This window comes from Paramacrobiotus metropolitanus, unplaced genomic scaffold, assembly GCF_019649055.1.
Source record: "Paramacrobiotus metropolitanus isolate TYO unplaced genomic scaffold, Prichtersi_v1.0 Parri_scaffold0000002, whole genome shotgun sequence".
NCBI classification, from domain to species: Eukaryota; Metazoa; Tardigrada; class Eutardigrada; order Parachela; family Macrobiotidae; genus Paramacrobiotus; species Paramacrobiotus metropolitanus.
This window is the reverse complement of record NW_026570222.1, coordinates 2,596,106-2,609,139: the sequence shown is the minus strand read 5'-3', so window position 1 is coordinate 2,609,139 and position 13,034 is coordinate 2,596,106. Positions and strand designations below refer to the sequence as shown.

Sequence of the window (13,034 nt, the reverse complement as noted above, 5' to 3'; positions counted from 1 at the left end):
ATCGGTCAGCTTTTTATCATACTGGCTCGCCATCAGCGTTTTCTGCTCGAGTTTTTCTCTGTTAGTGCGTCGTACGGACAGTACACATGTCCTCTGTGTACGCGAAAAGGCATTATTTACTACATGAATCAAAAGTATCCTTGACAATAATTAGCACCAACACATTAGCCTGCCGTTGTAGGATTACTAAACTGACCTACTCTGCGTTGAATAAATCGGCTAGAACCGCTTATACAGTGCGCCGGTGTGGTTTTAATCAACGCGGTCACTAATTATTTTTCAGTAATATGGCGCCCGGTAGAAAACCGTCTGCTAATGGCTGGAAACACCACAGTTGGCTCATGGTCAGACCTGTGATTTATGTTGACAAATAGTAGCCGACATTACGGTATTACCTGTTAGGATATTTATATAAATACTTTATACTTATACGCATGACTGGACTTAATTGCGATAAATTATGAAATTCAAAAGAATTTACTAAAACAATGAATTTAAAAGAGTCACGATACAGCTAAATGAAGAGCCACAATATAGAGAACCACGATATGCGTATAAGAGTCACGATATAGCTAGCTAAATGAAGTTGGTCTTATGGTTAACGATGGCCCCACGAGACACAAAAAAATAAATTGATGTGGTATTGGAAAATATGCTCTCAGTACTTATGCACTGACGCATGCCATGTGAATGTCTAGCTTTAGCTAACCCTCTTTTGATTTCTGTATTTTATATATGTACGAGTATCTCGTCTACATTTATTACCCCTGTTATTGTAGGCTATCCATCCTGAATTACATAACCTTTTTATAGTGAATGTATGCAGTAATCTCTTGGGAACACCCTTTTTCACTGCGCAGACTCTGTATTTATCTGTATTTAGACACTGTATTTAGCTTTTAACCGACTGTGGTATTACGCAGGGTATATGTATTCCTTTGACCACACTGTCCAGTGTCCACACATATCATGGGCAGATAATGCGCGATGCTGGCTGATGTGTACACTACACAGCATTCGGGAATGCTTATGGAAGTGCATAGAATAATCTTCTTTTTACATGGAATTAGCTAAGTCTGTTACGAAAATTTTTTAAAGACGGAAGAATATTTGGCGCAAGGTGATGAATGGTACCGTGATATTAATACAATACCCAGCCTCCGAATTTCCGCTCTCCGTTAAGAATAACTTTGCCGGAGATAACTAAGATTACAAATTCATTTCCAATAATTTCACTTCGATTTTGCAAGTATGCCGTCGAACAGTCGCCACCAACAGCATGTACCGGAAGTGAAAGTGATTAGCGATTTGAATCACCGTTACAATGACCTCAAACTTGAAATGAAGAGCAGCACAAACGAAAATAATGCTGCATGCGAATCCGAGATACAATTACACTTCTTTTGTATTATGTCATAGTGAAGCAATGTTGTGCCATATCGCAAATCAAAATTAGGCAGGCACAGGTAAATATTTAAATTCCCACGGCCCACACGTCTAGTTGATATCTCGTCCTATTCCACGTGCGCGATCACACGCCACACAGTCTTTTCGGTTAAATCACACATGCAGTTTATTTAAATATTTGTATGATTACAACAATTAATAAAATAACAACAAATTAAGGACAACCTCTATAAACCCATGGCAGGTTACCGCGAGGACAGGCAGAAAATACAGCCGGCAATTGGTCCCAACGCCCCAATAAACGAATAAGAGCAGTAAAAATTAAGAATGTAAGAAGTGCAGCCATCTGTACGCAACCATGATCAATCAAACCTGATCAGCCAAAACGAAAGTATGAGATTCACTTATAAAAAACATAAAAAAATGACAATACTTATTACAAAATAGTTACACCAAAGCCAAGCAGCTGCACGTCAGAATCACTTCCAGCCGACGTTCATCTGCTTCGAAAGCCGCGCCGTTTACACATCAGAGTCCTTCCAGCTGACATTATCTGTTGGCAGTGCCTGGAATTCCATACTATGCTGCGGCGTGGCCAGGCTGTACTGCGGCTGCGGTTGGGCGGCTGCGTACTGATCCCACACTTGGGCGCTGGGAGTGTAGGGTGCCATATCCATGCCCGACATGCTTTCCGGGTCGTACACTGCAACGAAAAGAAGTCAACATGACGAAGCATATGACAATAAAAGTACTCTTAATTGCATCAGTTTAACAGTAATAGATACATTTAATTTAACATTTTCTCTGCGTAAAAAGGATAGAATTTCGTTCAAGTAATAACGTCACTGCATTACAAGAGGGGTTTTCTTACCGGACAAATTTGTGCCGTGGACGCTACCATGGACACTACCATGGACGCTGGGGGGTCCACTGGAGTGGTAGTGATGGTACGAATCAGTGAGCATGTAGTCGTAGTCCGCTCCGCTCTCATTCTGCAATACAGCAAAACAATAACCACACCGGAGCCATGGAACGACAAAGCCGAAAGTGGAATGAAAGAGCGCACAGACGCACAGATACTCGTATCAAACAAAAAACGCCAAACCACATTAACGAGATAATTGTGCAGTCAGTCGATCAAATTATGATGTTATAAGGATAACAACGTACCGATCCGTAGTATCCCATACTGTTGGGTTGACCAACGACTTCGTACAGCGCTTTCTGAAGGTGCGCTTGAAATTCCGGTGTCTGAGTCTCCCCAATCCGGTGCAGCGTGTTGGCCGCATAAGTAGCTAGATCAACGTGCGAACATTAGCCATAAATACAGGGGATTACCGAGAGAGACAATTTTAAAAGAAATTTTATAGTGCAGCATAAGGTGCGCCCGGATTATATATCTGGAAATACCGATTGCTTCTGCGGCAGATGGGTTGTTCGGATTGTGCCGATAGCGCTGCGCCACTGCAATCAGGGCTTGGACAGCGCCAGGTTGATGGATGATGGCTTCTGCGCCTTCCCGATCAGCACTGAGCTCCGCCAACAGAGCTGATGAAAACCGAATAACATTCTCGGCCAGAAACGCCAACAACTACAACCAAAATCATGCAGCAACAGTGTCCCGAAACTGCGAATAATGGTTTACCTGAACCAGCGTAGGAATAATGAATCCTTGGCTGCGAATGTACAGTCGATTCTTAGGATCCTTTGCCATCTGACTCAGTGTCCCGATGGTACATTCCAGCATTTCATGCATTCGGACGTTCTGAACGACCACGTTCGTCAAGGGCAAATTGCGTCCCGAGGCCTGATACTGTACATAGAATATCATTCATAAAAAATGCTATAGCAAAAACAACACATAGCCGCATTCCGAGCAATCAGGCGAAAAAAAATCAAAACAATCATCCACAGACACGACCTAATACCTCTTGGAGTATATGGACAGCACTCTGGAAGTAGTCCACAACCTGCTTCATGATCCCTAAGTCCCGAATTTGATCGCGATTAGATTCAGCACTCGCCAGATTCTGCAGCAAAGTAACGATGGCCTTAATCAGCGTCCACTGAATGTTCGGCTGTTTCAGCATGGCGTTGATCAGGCGGAGCCCTCCTCTCTCTCGCACATGGACTTTAGCATAGGCGCTTTGATCATGGCGATTCGTGATGTGCCGTAGTGTGCACATGGCGGGCTCGGTTACTTCTTCCTTCTTTGGAAAACGCTGACAAACGTTGAGTAAACGGGCGATTCCATCCAGCTGGCATACTACACCCTTATTTATCTCGCTGTTACAAGTCAAATTGCTCAAAATTCCTACGGAGCACAGCACCAAAGGATCCAGTGCGTCAGGATTAGAAGACGACTGATATTCCAGCAATGGCACCAGCAGCTGCAAGAGGGCCTCATATCCATTTCGTGAAAGTCACGGTCATTGATCAGCATATCGGACAGATTACGAAGCAAGTACAAGATGGAGGTCTGCATCACTCGGCTTGACTGCCATCCGCGGCAACGGTTAGCCAAGTTCACCAGAATCGCCACACCATCTGCAGAAAGAAAACGTGTTACATACATGCAACTGTTTCAAGCAGCATCATAGTTCAAGACCAGTAATTAGAGGAAACATAACATACTATTCTGCAGAATCATTTTCTTGTTATGCTCATCGACGGATATTGCCTTCAACACTGATAACGCCGCATTTATCAGTTTTTCGTATAAATTGATGTCAATGATGCGCAAGAGTCGGATCGGTCCTCTTTCAGCAAGAATGATTACCTGTGAACGGAATAATTGGCAGCAGCGTTCAGCCTCAACGTACATTTAAAAGATGCCGTACCTTGGCTTCTTGATTGCCAATAGTTAGATGTTTCAAGCAATCACACACCACACTGACAAATTTATCATCCTCAATATCCAGCAGTGGCACCATCGCTTTAACTCCGCCATGCTTAAACACTTCCGTCTTGGCCTGTGGGAAGTGCTCCATGACGATCATATTATGCAAAGTAGTCATGGCGTAGCGAACGATGGGGCCATATCGATACCTGAACAATTTAAAAAATTAATACAAGTGCTGCAGCTGACAGGAAAATAGGCGTATAAACTATAGGAACGTTGCAGACTCGGCTTATAGTATAAAAAATCTACCGCAAAGAAAAGCCTGTACCCTAGAAGCTTTATGAGGAACGGAATTCCAAAGGAACGGAAGATGACCTCATGGCCTGCGCGTATTCCGGACAGCTGGTACAAGATTTTGGCAGCCGAATTGGCTATTTCTTCGTTATCCTTTCCCGCACCAGCATGCATGGTTTGGATCAACGCTGTAACAACCTGTGCATCAGCCATCAGAGCTTGTCGGCTGGCATCATCCTTTGACAACTGATGGATGAAGCGGGCCGTGTTTGACACTATTTCCTGAAAACGATAAACACACCCAGATCTAAAAAAGAACTCCGGTGCCGGTGCATGTACCGCGACGTGTAGTATAAAAAATACAGTACTCAGCATTAATATGTATAGATTACAGAATACTGCAAAGTGCATTATAGAAAATATTTATCGTTACCTCCAGTTGTAAGTAAGTACCCAGTACTTATAATGATCAGACCCATACGATTCCGAAAATACGTTTCAACCAGTTTAAGGCTATTAAAATGCTTTTACAAAGATCGAGCCCTGACGACGAGCAGTACGGTAATTCGCTCATTTCATATAGTCCGGTGATAAAAGCCGAAAGGTAAATTACGATAACCAGACCGCAGCAAAGTGGCTATATCCGCATCAGTGAAATATGGTGCGTGAAAGGTGATTTTGCGCCTAGATCGGATGCAAAATCGGAAACCCCGTATTCGGTACAATCAGAATTTCTGTGCATGAAAACGAATAAAACTGAATTCTAAAGCTCAAGATGTGACACCGAAATACTTTTTAAATGATCACAAAAACGCCTCCCGTTACAAATGGACGCCGCCGCAACATTGATCAAATAAAGCAACAATCACATTCCCGTACGTTTACTCTTTTCAGCTGCAAACGATCAGCTAGAAAACGCCAGTCAGATCATACGAGGCGAACAAATTTAATTTCCGGGGAGAGATGCATTCAGCAATTGAATAGAGACGACAGATCCCTATTCGTTCAATTTAAACAGTTTGCATCAGTCAAGTTTTATTAGTGCGGTCTGTTCATCCAAAACTCGCTACTGTCGCTACTCTTTAATCAAATACATTCTGACTAATGATACACGGCCGTGTCAGCATCGAGAGCGCAGCGCTCGACCATATAATTATGATAATTTCTCATCAATAACTGCGCTAACTCGCAGATGGTTTTCGGCCTGCTATAAACGACCCAATCTCGTAAAACGTTTTTTTCCCTTGCAGTTCTCATGAACCACTCGTACAAACAGACTTCGGCTCATAACACTAAAGCAGTTTTTGCCTGCAGATGCACTGCAAGGCTGATACTAACAACATATGACGTTGTTGTCTCAACTTAAATAGTTACTCTGTTTACAATTATTAATGTCTATTTTGAGCCATTTACTATTATGTAGTCTTCTTACCGGGTCCTCATCTTGTAGGAGCTTGACCAAATCAGGAATAATGCTGACCGTCGTGTCCGCATTAGTCTGGTACTGGACCAGTTCATGAACACCCTTTTTCAACAACTGTGCTGGCTCAGCCAAATGTTCCACGGCTGTCGGTTCCGTAGTGAACTGTGTAGTTGGATATTCAGTTCCCTCTGGCAAGGTTTCTGGAAACATGGCAGCTCGGATGCGCTGCGAACGGGTTGTTGTAGAGTAGTACTGTTCCGTGATATCTAAGGAACAGAAAACCTGTCAATCACCGGACACAAACTTTAACGTAAAAATAACGTAAAGCTGCAATGCGGTTACCGGCGTAACGAAAAACAGACAGCGCCGGCTTCAAATGTGGACGCACTGCTTTGTTAACGCTCAAAGTCGGAAAGATGTTAATTTTAAAAATGATGAATATTTAATGAGCTGTTGTTTTTTTGTTTCTTAACACGTGTTCAAGTCATGGTTTGAAAAAAATAATTATATAATTTTTTAAAAAAAAACTAATTATTTATGACTACACACAAACCCAACAGGAAAGGAAAAAGATAAATGCTTAATAAACCAAAGTAGAACCACAAAATGCATAAAGAAAAAACGCTGAAGCGAAGACGATAATTAGTTTTGCTAGATGCAACTAAGTAGCAATTTACCTTCCAACTGATGAGGAGTATGCTCTTGATTAAAAAACTGCTGATGCGATTCATAAGCTGGTGGGGCCGGTGGAAGCGGCTGATGATCAGCATCCATTTCATCATATGCTCCCCCACTGTTAACGCTATATACTGAATGCGCCTGAAACGAAAAAAATATGATCTAAGTTCTGCGTAGCTTCCTTCCTTTAAGTACTGAATATCCAGCCAATTCATTGGGTTTTAAGCGTTTAAAACACCGTTTTCTACCAAGTCGGTTAATTTAATTAGCAAGCACTCATGTCCTCAATGGCCGAAGTCCCGGAGAGTAATGTCACGCAATGCCAGCATCCCCAGCGGAAGTTATACGATAATGATATATCATCTGCCCAGCTTTTCCAGTCAACAACGGACACCACCACGATCAGAGTATCTCCATTTATCGTCATAATTCATAGCTATTATTTGTCATACAGAATGCGAATCTTTTACAAGTGGAACGGAAATGGACAAATTTTATGCGACTATTAAGGTTCCCAAACCCAACACAATGTCACGATCATGTCCTGGTATTTCGGATCAATTCAAACAACAATAAGTATTTTTGTTCACCTCTTAACAAGAGGCAAACTCAGGTTGCTCGGTGCACTAAAACACTATTAAAAAAAGCTGCATCGAATGATTAATCCAACAAATTCATAATATGTTGTAGTCTTGTTGAGATTTGGTTTTCAAATGGTTTAAACACCAGTAGCAGCGGCAAACGGTGTATTGAACAATACGAGCCACTGGTCAGCATTACATTATGACTGAGTGCTAACCCAACACTGCTACTATCCTGTGCTTCGCATAGACACTTAGAAAGATGCAAACTTTGATGTTTCGGCGCAAAATGATACTGTACCGTATTTATATAGTGGATTAATAACCTGCTACCAAAAGTCGATCCGTTTTTTAGAGGATTTGACCATTGGCAACCCCCATTACGAAACGACTACGATTTCGAAACCAGAGGTTCGTTCATCGGTAGCGAGAGCCATTCGAAGTTTCTAAACGTCTTGTTAAATATTGCTTTTGCCCAACGAAATCCATTGCAATTTCAAGTGTTATGAGACTGATTTCCTTATCCTAAACTTAATACATAAAGTAGGTGAACTGCCGCCTGGTTTTGTGCCGTGCTAAATTTTAATGTACCATAACGACTATTTTATCCCAACACTCGCGTCTTACAAAAGGGATAACATTCATGAAAACCACAGAAAGTCAGGACTCAAGGAGTCTGGACGATTTTAAATCGACTGTACCGGCATACGGAAAACTGGACATCGCAAGTATCTTACCATTAGGTGTGGTCCGTGTGGATTACGGATTAGTTAGTATATGACTGGTATTAAGCCTGTTAGCTGGTATTAAAGCCTGTTATACAAATATGTCCAGCCGGCCAAGTATCTGTAAGTAAGCTTCGATTATTGGTGCCAAAAATTACGCGATCTGCCAAGAATTTCCAGACGTCTTCTCACTCTTCTGTGGCATCAGACTGGCAACGTTTACAGAATGTTTACTCCTGCATGTAAGTAGACACTACAGTACTACACAGATGCACTACTCGTAAACCGTACACAGAATCCCAGACTTTGAGAAGCGTCTGGAACGAAGTGACGCCACCAACAGTAGGAAACTAGCAACCGGTCCCGACCGGTGGTACGACGCATTAAAACTAACAACGACAAACGAGATACTAGTACTCTCTCGTGTTTACAGCTTTAGGCTTTTCAGTACAGACTGCAGAAGTCCGGTCTTCCCGCTATTTTTTACCAATAAACCAACAAATAACACGCAATCGTTCCTGTTGAGTGTGCTGACTTCTTCAGTACATGTGGAATGGTCTGCTTCGATTATGGACTACACGGCGACTTTAACACTTACATGCGTGGTCACTCCCGAGACTATGCCGGAATCCACGAAGTAGTTGTTCTGCTGCCACTGTCGTACATCGTCCTGGCGCGAAGCGTTGCCTCCTTGTGTCATTCCCGCGGGACTTTGTGGCAGTCCGCGCCCGTGATCCGCTTTGCCATGCGGCGCTCCGGCATTGTTCCCGAAGTGCATTGGAGTCTGTGACACTGAAAAAACAGTCAGTGCATAAGTGTGATCCGATGCCTCAGCGGCATCACGACAGAGCTCGTCCGGAAAATCTGGGAAATAATCTACATCCACTTCGCATTCGGGCGTCCCCGTATCACCACTCAACATAGGATCATCCTGTGCATTATCACACTTGCTAAAGTCAAAATTAACGGCTGCTGCGTCAAAAAACATTTTCAGAGAGAATCCCTCGAGCGAGGGAGATAACAGATTTCACGAGTCGGAACACTAGTGAACAGTGTACTCTGTACTGCACGCGAACGCTTCACGGAAAGTCAGAAAGAACGAAAGGTTAACAATCGAGTCAACTAGAACTGTTGCAAACTGCAATGACGAAGTGACTGGATTTTGCGAAAATACTGATGGTAACAAACTAACAATATACTAGTAGTACGAATAATCTCAAAAAATACTGTATCAACAGACGGCAGCAGCTGGATGGAAAACGAAAAACAAGAGATGGAAAAAAATAGGAAAAATCTGCAGGCGTTAAAATTTAATGCAGCAGCCAGCTGTCAGCAGGCTAAAATATTTTAGTTCCACAACTCAAACTGCTTCTCGTATTTTCGACCGCCTGCGCCAGCATGAGCAACAACCAACAATCATCGAAATGTGTAACTGTAACACGAAAATTTAACATTCGCTAATCTGGTCCTAAAGTTGCCCTAACGACTCGAACTCATTGTTCTCACGGCGGAGCCACTTTCGAGATCGAAATCAGATGACGACGATGAGGATTCACTACTGCGGCTTCTAAAATTGCAGTTCATCTGATCTGGATACACCACGAGCTTGTTTTTGTTTGCGCGAACAAAAGCTTGAACAAAGGCGTTCAATTCAGGCGTTCCTGGGATGGGCTTGGATTGCTAAACACCACCGCGTAATAAACCGAGATTTCTCATGAGAATCCATGAGAAATCTCGGACTGCTGCAGCACTGACTTGTGAGCTGCATCCGTAGTTTGCACAGAAATATTCTGCAAGTTCATGGTTATTACTTATTAGTATTACTTAAATTAGCTTGAAGCCTCGAACGTAATACTTTGTAGGCACGTTAACTACAAAGTATAAAATTTTTTAATACTGATCTCATCAAAGTGATCAAAGCAAGTCTATTCTGATTAATTTGGGAAGTGGTAGCAGACTTTGGGAAGTGGTAACAACTTATTTTGCAGGTAAATACATCGTGTAATCGTTGTATCGTACGGTAAGGCGAACCGGATAGTCCGGATCTATTGTAAGTACACAATATCACTCTGTAGTTTAATAAATACTTAAAAAATTGGATGTACGTTGTACTAAAAATTGTGATAATTGTACTCCTTATAAGTCCTACACGTCTGGTTTACTTGTTAGCATAAAGTATACTTCCATACTGAAAATTTCAAAATAATAATTACGTATTACTGTTTTTAACCTCAGAAATGGTCAGATTTCAGGCGATATAAATACACACTACGCTGCAAGGTCGAGGTTGTCTTGATTTGTAATGTTCTGAAACAACCGTTTTTTTCAACAAAATCAATTTTCTTTCAGATAATTTTATAGACTGCTTAGTGCTTTAATACCACATAAGTACTCGTACTGTATTTTCTACCGTACCAAGGTCCGTATGTGATACGGCGAAGTGTTGCAGTTTGCAGTGATCGTGCTTCGTATTATTACCCATTTCAATTTACGGAGCCAATTACTAACCCAATTTATCCAAGTGATATGTGACACTGCCAGCGGCTCTAGCGTCCAGAAACTGACATATGTACCATATAAACCTAACACGGGAGAAATAGGTAAGTAGTAGTACTAATCGTAAATAAATTTTTAAAAATATTTTTGAACGCTTTAGAAGGCTTTACTACTTTCGAAGTCCACTATGCGCACTAATAAACTAGTGTAGCCTTTAGGTTCACGGATCAGAATTTGGCCATTTCGAATTCGAAACAAACGTGTTTTTCAAAGAATTAGTTTTGCAGCAAATGTATAAGGACCGGTGAATCAGTGATAGAAATGCGTACTTAGGATTACTAGAAGTAATGTATTTAAAATTTTTAACGCAAAATCTTCGCTTTTTTACGGCTTTACCTTTAATTTACGAAAGGTTTGCACTCAATAAGTGCTGCACTCCCTTTTCTCCTTTTTGGCTCTCCGTTCTAATCAAATTCAACTGCAGTCATGCATGTCGCAGGTGAATACAGCAATTATGGTACAGTGCCGAGAAGGATGATAATTTTCTGCTACTCAGTCGTTAATAACTATCTGTCCTTTATCGACGTCCTCGACCTATTTCGTCTGGCTGCAAATTAAATGATGGCATTTCATCACATGCAAGTCAGCAAGTGGATGCAACCGATGCAGAATTGCAAAGTTTACGGCTCTGCACTTGTATCAATGAACTGATTACATCCAAATGCACATAAGCAGCAAAGGCGAAAAAATATTGGCCAGAATTAATATAAAATGCACAATCAAAAATAAGTTCGGAATCGGTGGTGCTTAATCCGCATGGAAACAAATCCGTACTTCCAAGTACAAGTTAAATCAGTTCACAAACCAGAGAGATAATAAATTTCGTCAACAGATTTCGCGTGTAAATGTGTATTAAATGATGTGTGCTAATTTGGAGATACGCGGACAAAGCCTGCTTTGAGAGAGTACACTCGGTTCCAGCACTCTTTAATCAAAACAGTACAAGTAATTTTCTCCTCAAAGTCGATAGGGGGATAAAACTTACTTGTCTGTCTCAACTATAGCCGTTCGCGGCTGTCAATGGATGCAATCAAAGAACCGCCAGTGCAGCGTCGTAGACAGGCCAATCGATTGGGATGTGGAACTAAATCTGTGGATGAAAGCGGATGGGATGATGTTCCGGAAGGAATTTACTGCTGGCTGGGCTATTCATGCGCTGCCAGCGTGCGCAGGCGACCACAAAGATCCCTTTGCACAGTTACAACTGCTCCATGCCCATTACGACAGAAAAGAAGAAAGGCTAACGGACAGCTAATAATCGTTGAATAACAACATGCAGGAATGCACAGCAATGCAAAATACCGTGAATATATATCGTAATATTTGGCTGATATTAGATGCAAACACAATTCAAAACGTAGGTCGCAGGTACTTCCTCCGTCTCCATCTATTTGGAACTGCTTGCATTATGCGCATGCTTCCAAATTGTACTAGAGCGAGTGGCGAAAAGCCATTTCACTTGTGTGTGACCATTAGTCACCACACACACCAGCGTGCGTAAGGTTGGTATCTCTCTGTCTGCTAAGTTTATCCGGCAGTACATGGCGACTCATAACTGATAAGAAGCGCAATCATATAATCCGAGAGAGAAAGAGAGATTGTAAACTCAGAGAGAATTAAGCAAGCCTGCAGTAAACCTGCTCTGCAACGCGCAAAGGTAAGTAACTTAAAGTATGCCATCACGATCAGTGATTGTAAATCTCTTCCACTTCAAGGTCTCCATTTCCGGCGGCATAAACAGTACATCGGTATAATTCGGTATGTCCACACTCATAAAAGATCTGTTGGGCAGTTTGAGTTGGGGACACACTGACAAAGCTGCCGGCACGGCGGCTTCTGTACTGTACCAGTACGCGTGGTTTTTGCATAAGTGTTGTAATTAATCGCAGATGTTGTTGGCAACTTGGCATATGCGCAGACTCAGAGGAACTTTATTTAACAATAAGTTAAATTATTTGAAATTTTCAGAATTCATATCCAGCGTTGCAGAGTTTGATACGTAAGTATTTGGTTATAGTAGTACGGCTGTAGATTCAAAAACGATGATTTAATTCGAAATGCAGTGAATGAAATCGAAAAATTTAATGAGATTGCGGTTTTTGCCACTTTTTTACTCAGACACTTCAGTGAGACAAAGGTGCAGCACACGGAAGTGACGGAACCATCTTTCTTTCATAGTTCACCCAGACTTCAGTCTATGGAATTCCGAATGGCCGCGAGTTTTGTTGATTTTAAACTTTGATTTCAAATTCTTTGTCTTGAAATCAACGATTACAAATCGATGATTTTCAAACACCATGATTTGAAATCAATGATTTTTACATCAATGATTGCGAATCACTGATTTCCAAGTCATGATTTTTCGACACCGTGATTTCCAACCATTGATTTAAGTTCAGTGATTTTCATTCAACGATTTTCAGTAGCGTGAACTGACATCAATGATTTTCTATCATTGATTTAGAATCAATGATTATCAATCGTTGATTTTGTACCACTGATTTTGCTTCAGCAAAGACTGCACTTTA

At 41.7% G+C, this 13,034-nt stretch overlaps 1 protein-coding gene across 1 annotated transcript; it reads right to left on the bottom strand.

Annotated features, from left to right (window-relative positions):
- Window positions 1-1,548: 1,548 nt before the first annotated feature.
- LOC129589571 (armadillo segment polarity protein-like) lies at window positions 1,549-12,143 on the bottom strand. Its single transcript, XM_055484374.1, is given in 14 exon segments — window positions 1,549-2,110; window positions 2,279-2,399; window positions 2,578-2,702; window positions 2,818-2,998; window positions 3,053-3,220; window positions 3,336-3,820; window positions 3,823-3,954; window positions 4,042-4,186; window positions 4,248-4,455; window positions 4,578-4,825; window positions 5,976-6,232; window positions 6,644-6,785; window positions 8,549-8,742; window positions 11,492-12,143. Coding segments are annotated over 14 exon segments (2,589 nt in total). The 5' UTR covers window positions 11,493-12,143; the 3' UTR covers window positions 1,549-1,928.
- Window positions 12,144-13,034: the final 891 nt, after the last annotated feature.